Source organism: Pristiophorus japonicus, chromosome 3 (genome assembly GCF_044704955.1).
Source record: "Pristiophorus japonicus isolate sPriJap1 chromosome 3, sPriJap1.hap1, whole genome shotgun sequence".
Classification (NCBI taxonomy): Eukaryota; Metazoa; Chordata; class Chondrichthyes; family Pristiophoridae; genus Pristiophorus; species Pristiophorus japonicus.
In genome coordinates this window covers 307,565,321-307,572,715 of record NC_091979.1, presented here as the reverse complement: position 1 = coordinate 307,572,715, position 7,395 = coordinate 307,565,321, and the positions used below count along the sequence as shown (strand labels likewise).

The 7,395-nt window shown below is 46.4% G+C and overlaps 1 protein-coding gene across 1 annotated transcript in view; it reads left to right on the top strand.

Moving 5' to 3' along the window:
- Positions 1 to 5,818: 5,818 nt before the first annotated feature.
- The window catches only part of tfam (transcription factor A, mitochondrial), a 51,744-nt gene continuing 50,167 nt past the window's right edge, over positions 5,819 to 7,395 (top strand). The window contains exon 1 of the mRNA XM_070875054.1: positions 5,819 to 6,140. Coding sequence (XP_070731155.1) covers positions 6,058 to 6,140 — 83 coding nt within the window. The 5' untranslated portion in view covers positions 5,819 to 6,057. The remainder of the gene's footprint in view (positions 6,141 to 7,395) is intronic.

The window sequence follows — 7,395 nt, the reverse complement described above, 5'->3', positions numbered from 1 at the left end:
TTTATATGTTTCCATGAGATCCCCTCCCATCCTTCTAAACTCCAGTGAATACAGGCCCAGTCGATCCAGTCTTTCCTCATATGTCAGTCCTGCCATTCCGGGAATCAGTCTGGTGACCCTTCGCTGCACTCCCTCAATAGCAAGAACATCCTTTCTCAGATTATGTGACCAAAACTGAACACAATATTCCAGGTGTGGCCTCACCAAGGCCCTGTACAACTGCAGTAAGAGCTCCCTGCTCCTATACTCAAATCCCCTCGCTATGAAGGCCAACATACCATTTGCCTTCTTCACCATCTGCTGTACCTGCATGCCAACTTTCAATGATTGATGTACCATGACACCCAGGTCTCATTGCACCTCCTCTTTTCCTAATCTGCCACCATTCAGATACATTTATCCACGTTATACTGCATCTGCCATGCATTTGCCCACTCACCTAACCTACCCAAGTCACCCTGCAGCCTCTTAGCATCCTCCTCACAGCTCACACCGTCACCCGGCTTAGTGTCATCTGCAAACTTGGTGATAGTACACTCAATGTCTTCATCTAAATCATTAATGTATATTATAAATAGCTGGGGTCCCAGCACTGAGCTCTGCAGCACCCCTCTAGTCACTGCCTGCCATTCTGAAAAGAACCCGATTATCCCGACTCTGCTTCCTGTCTGCCAACCAGTTCTCTATCCACGTCAGTACATTACCCCCAATACCATGTGCTTTAGTTTTTCACACCAATCTCTTGTGTGGGACCTTGTCAAAAGCCTTTTGAAAGTCCAAATACACCACATCCACTGGCTCTCCCTTGTCCACTCGACTAGTTACATCCTCAAAAAATTCCAGAAGATTTGTCAAGCATGATTTCCCTTTTATAAATCCATGCTGACTTGGACCAATCCTGTCACTGCTTTCCAAATGCACTGCTATTTCACCTTTCATAATTGATTCCAACATTTTCGCCACTACTGATGTCAGGCTAACCGGTCAATAATTACCCGTTTTCTCTCTCCCTCCTTTTTTAAAAAGTGGTGTTATATTAGCTACCATCCAGTCCATAGGAACTGATCCAGAGTCGATAAACTGTTGGAAAATGATCACCAATTCTAGGGCCACTTTCTTAAGTACTCTGGGATGCAGACTATCAGGCCCGGGGATTTATCAGCCTTCAATCCCATCAATTTCCCTAACACAATTTCCCGCCTAATAAGGATTTCCCTCAGTTCCTCCTTCTCACTAGACCCTCGGTCCCCTAGTATTTCCGGAAGGTTATTTGTGACTTTCTTCATGAAGACAGAACCAAAGTATTTGTTCAACTGGTCTGCCATTTCTTTGTTCCTCATTATAAATTCACCTGAATCTGACTGCAAGGGACCTACGTTTGTCTTCACTAATCTTTTTCTCTTCACATATCTATAGAAGCTTTTGCAATCAGTTTTTATGTTCCCGGCAAGCTTCCTCTCATACTCTATTTCCCCCCTCCTAATTATGCCCTTTGTCCGCCTCTGCTGAAATCTAAATTTCTCCCAGTCCTCAGGTTTGCTGCTTTTTCTGGCCAATTTATATGCCTCTTCCTTGGATTTAACACTATCCTTAATTTCCCTTGTTAGCCACGGTTGAGCCACCTTCCCCGTTTTATTTTTACTCCAGACTGGGATGTACAATTGTTGAAGTTCATCCATGTGATCTTTAAATGTTTGCCATTGCCTATCCACCATCAACCCTATAAGTATCATTCGCCAGTCTATTCTAGCCAATTCACGTCTGATAGCATCGAAGTTACCTTTTCTTAAGTTCAAGACACTAGTCTCTGAATTAACTGTATCACTCTCCATCTTAATAAAGAATTCTACCATATTATGGTCACTCTTCTCTAAGGGACCTCGCACAAGATTGCTAATTAGTCCTTTCTCATTGCACATCACCCAGTCTTGGATGGCCAGCCCTCTAGTTGGTTCCTCGACATATTGGCCTCGAAAACCATCCCTAATACGCTCCAGGAAATCCTCCTTCACCGTATTGCTACCAGTTTGGTTAACCCAATCTATATGTAGATTAAAGTCGCCCATGATAACTGCTGTACCTTTATTGCACGCATCCCTAATTTCTTGTTTGATGCTGTCCCCAATCTCGCTACTACTGTTTGGTGGTCTGTACACAACTCCCACTAGCGTTTTCTGCCCTTTGGTATTCCGTAGCTCCACCCATACAGATTCCACATCATCCACGCTAATGTCCTTCCTTACTATTGTGTTAATTTCCTCTTTAACCAGCATCACTACCCCACCTCCTTTTCCTTTCTGTCTATCCTTCCTGAATGTTGAATACCCCTGGATGTTGAGTTCCCAGCCTTGGTCACCCTGGAGCCTTGTCTCCGTGATGCCAATTATATCATATTCGTTAATTGCTGCCTGCACAGTTAATTTGTCCACCTTATTACGAATACTCCTCGCATTGAGGCACAGAACCTTCAGGTTTGTCTTTTTAACACACTTTGCCCTTTTAGAATTTTGCTGTAATGTGGCCCTTTTCGATTTTTGCCTTGGGTTTCTCTGCCCCCCGCTTTTACTTTTCTTCTTTCTATCTTTTGCTTCTGCCCCCATTCTACTTCCCACAGTCTCCCTGCATATGTTCCCATCCCCCTGTCATATTAGTTTAAAACCTCCCCAACAGCACTAGCAAACACTCCCCCTTGGACATTGGATCCGGTCCTGCCTAGGTGTAGACTGTCCGGTTTGTACTTGTCCCACCTCCCCCAGAACCCCAGGAATTTGAATCCCTCCCTTCTGTACCACTCCTCAAGCTACGTATTCATCTGAGCTATCCTGCAATTTCTACTCTGACTAGCATGTGGCACTGGTTCCAATCCTGAGATTACTACCTTTGAGGTCCTACTTTTTAATTTAACTCCTAGCTCCCTAAATTCAGCTTGTAGAACCTCATCCCATTTTATACCTATGTCGTTGGTACCTATATGGACAACTGGCTGTTCATCCTCCCCCTCCAAAATGTCCTGCAGCCGCTCCGAGACATCCTTGACCCTTGCACCAGAGAGGCAACATACCATCCTGGAGTCTCAATTGCGGCCGCAGAAACGTCTATCTATTCCCCTTACAATAGAATCCCCTACCACTATCGCTCTCCCACTCTTTTTCCTGTCCTAATTAATTAGGCCTCTAATTAACCTCAGAGTGTGCCTATCTACAGCACTTCATCACAAGGTGCAGTTACGAAGATTGGTCAGGTTTCTGCTCTGGTTCAATTCAACTCTGGCCTTAAAGGTAAAATGCTGTAGTCCATTATTAAGGAAGCAGTAGCGGGACATTTGGAAAAGCATAATTCAATCAAGCAGAGTCAGCACGGTTTTATGAAAGGGAAATCATGTTTGACAAATTTGCTGGAGTTCTTTGAGGCTATAACGAGCAAGGTGGATAAGGGGGAACCAGTAGATGTGGGGTATTTGGATTTCCAGAAGGCATTCGATAAGGTGCCACATAAAAGGTTACTGTACAAGATAAAAGTTCACAGGTTTGGGGGTAATATATTAGCATGGATAGAGGATTGGCTAACTAACAGAGAACAGAGAGTTGGGATAAATGGGTCATTTTCCAGTTGGCAAACGGTAACTAGTGGGGTGCCGCAGGGATCGGTGCTGGGGCCTCAACTATTTACAATCTATATTAATGACTTGGATGAAGAGACCGAGTATAATGTAGCCAAGTTTGCTGATGCTACAAAGATGGATGGGAAAGCAAATTGTGAAGAGGATACAAAAAACCTGCAAAGGGATAATAGACAGGCTAAGTGAGTGGGCAAAAATTTGGCAGATGGAGTATAATGTGGGAAAATGTGAGGTTATCCATTTTGGCAGCAAAAATAGAAAAGCAAATTATAATTTAAATGGAGAAAATTTGCAAAGTGCTGCAGTACAGAGGGATCTGGGGGTCCTTGTGCATGAAACACAAAAAGTTGGTCTGCAGATACAGCCAGTGATCCGGAAGGCAAATGGAATATTGGCCTTTATTGCAAGGGGATAGAGTATTAAAGCAGAGAAGTCCTGCTACAATTGTACAGAGTATTGGTAAAGCCACACCTAAAGTACAGTTTTGGTTTCCGTATTTAAGGAAGGATATACTTGCATTGGAGGTTGTTCAGAGAAGGTTCACTAGGTTGATTCCGGAGATGAGGGGATTGACTTATGAAGATAGGTTGAGCCTATACATATTGGAGTTCAGGTGATCTTATTGAAACATATAAGATAACAAGGTGGATGCAGAGAAGATATTTTCATTCATAGCAGAAATTAAAACTAGGGGACATAGTCTCAGAATAGGGGGCCACCCATTTAAAACTGAGATGAGGAGGAATTTCTTCTCTCAGAAGGTTGTAAATCTATGGAATTCTCTGCTCCACAGAGCTGTGGAGGCTGAGTCATTGAATATATTTAAGGCGGAGATAGATACATTTTTGAGCGATAAGGGAATAAAGGGTAATGGGGAATGGGCAGGGAAGTGGAGCTGAGTCCATGATCAGATCAGCCATGATCTTATTAAATGGCAGAGCAGGCTCGAGGAGCCAGGTGACCTACTCCTGCTCCTATTTCTTATGCTCTTATGTAGGTGATGTTCACAGACAGCTTTTCACAAGAAAAGTTTATTTTACAGTTATTCGCTATTAAAACTCAAACCATCCTCCACAATTATGCATTACTCTCGTGTTGTAATAAAACAACATATCCTTTCACGTACTGTGAGTAATGCCAACAACATGTATTTAATATAGCACCTTTAATGAAGTAAAATGTCCCAAGGTGCTTCATAGGAGTATTATGAGACCCCCAAAAATTTTACACGGAGCTAAATAAGGAGAATTTAGAGGTAGGTTTTAAGAAGCATCTTAAAGGCAGAAAGAGAGGTAGAGAGGCGGAGAGATTTAGGCAGGGAATTTCAGAGCTTAGGGCCTAGGCAACAGAAGGCACGGCCACCAATGGTTGAGTGATTATCAGGGATGCTCAAGAGGGCAGAATTAGAGGAGCGCAGGTATTGGTGGGGGCGGGGAGGGAATTGTGGCCCTAAAGGAGATTACAGAGATATGGAGGGGCGAAGCAATGGAGGGATTTGAAAACAAAGATGAGAATTTTGAAATCGAGGCGTAGCTTAACCGGGAGCCAATGTTGGTCAGCAAGCACAGGGGTGAGAGGTGAGTGGGAATTGATGTGAGTTAGGACATGGGCATTTATATAGCACCTTTAACATGGTAAAACGTCCAAAGGCACTTCACAGGAGCGTTATAAAACAAAACTCAACACCGAGCCACATAAGGAGATATTAGGGCAGGTGATCAAAAGCTTGGTCAAAGAGGTAGGTTTTAAGGAGCTCCTTAAAGGAAGAAAGAGGTCGAGGCGGAGGCGCTTAGGGAGGGAATTCCAGAGCTTCGGGCCTAGGCTGCTGAAGGCATTAGCTGCCAATATTTGAACGATTAAAATTCGGGATGGTCAAGTGGCCAGAATTGGTAAAGAGTCTCTAAAAATAGTTATGCTTAAAAACTTTTTGAATTTTGACTTTCAGTATTTAAATTCCACACCTGTTCTTTCTTGTAAACTCAAAACACATCTCTTACATTTTTCCTACTTTACGAATGCTTTAAAGGTAATGAAATAAAATTAGATACAGAGCCAAAGAGAACAATTCATAAAACTTTGGGGCAGTCTAAATTATTACAATTTTTGCTGCAGAAACTGTTGCTGCAATTTTCAAAGAAATCACGATGTTAAATTATGCTTGAAGGACGCATCATGAACAGGAAGTGGCAGACAGATCCGGCTGTTGTGGAACAAAGCTCTCAAATTCGCCAGAGCCGATGGAGAGAAGAGTTATACATGTATTTTTTTAAAATTTTGCCTGTTAGCCTGAATATGAGCGGTGACTCCGCCTAGCTGCCCTGCACCCGAGTCAACACGCTGCTGCAAACTCGTCCCATAATCCTTCGGTACGTCCAACACAAGACGCTGGGGCTGCGGGAGCTGGCGGAGGCGACGCCGAGCAGCGGGACAGTGGCGGAATGGCGAGCGTGGTGGCGGCGCTGGGTGCTGGCTTGTTGGGCAGGAGAGTCGGCGGGCTGCTGAGCGGCCCGTGGGTTGCGAGGTGAGTGCGGTAAATCAGGGCAAGGGCAAGGGCAAGGGCATCAGTTGTTTGCAGGCTGGACCCTGGAGAGATGAGCGCGCCGCCTGGGCCCCGGTTTCAATTCAGCGCCACATTGTAGCGAGCGGCAGCAAGCGCTACACTTGTGGTCACATTGTATCCCGCCTTTAGAGCAAGTGACGGTGGCGTCTGAGGGCCTGGCGCTCGCAGCCTCAACCCGGCCTCCCTCTCCCTCCCCGTCAATGTTGACTAGCCCGCTCTGAAATTCCAGCATTTCTTCTTTAATCGTCTTTCCCTCCAAAAAAAACATATCCCCCCCCCACCCAAACATTAATCCCCCCCCACCCAAACATATCCCCCCCCCCAAACATATCCCCCCCCCAAACATACCCAAACATATCCCCCCCCCAAACATATCCCCCTCCCCCCCAAACATATCCCCCTCCCCCCCAAACATATCCCCCTCCCCCTCCCAAACATATCCCCCTCCCCCTCCCAAACATATCCCCCTCCCCCTCCCAAACATATCCCCCTCCCCCTCCCAAACATATCCCCCTCCCCCCCCAAACATATCCCCCTCCCCCCCCAAACATATCCCCCTCCCCCCCCAAACATATCCCCCTCCCCCCCCAAACATATCCCCCTCCCCCCCCAAACATATCCCCCTCCCCCCCCAAACATATCCCCCTCCCCCCCCAAACATATCCCCCTCCCCCCCCAAACATATCCCCCTCCCCCTCCCAAACATTAATCCCCCCCCACCCAAACATTATTCCCCCCCCACCCAAACATTATTCCCCCCCCACCCAAACATTATTCCCCCCCACCCAAACATTATTCCCCCCCCACCCAAACATTATTCCCCCCCACCCAAACATTATTCCCCCCCCACCCAAACATTATTCCCCCCCACCCAAACATTATTCCCCCCCCACCCAAACATTATTCCCCCCCCACCCAAACATTATTCCCCCCCCACCCAAACATTATTCCCCCCCCACCCAAACATTATTCCCCCCCCACCCAAACATTATTCCCCCCCCACCCAAACATTATTCCCCCCCCACCCAAACATATCCCCCCACCCAAACATATCCCCCCACCCAAACATATCCCCCCCCCCAAACATATCCCCCCCCCCCCAAACATATCCCCCCCCCCCCAAACATATCCCCCCCCCCCAAACATATCCCCCCCCCCCCAAACATATCCCCCCCCCCCAAACATATCCCCCCCCCCCAAACATATCCCCCCCCCC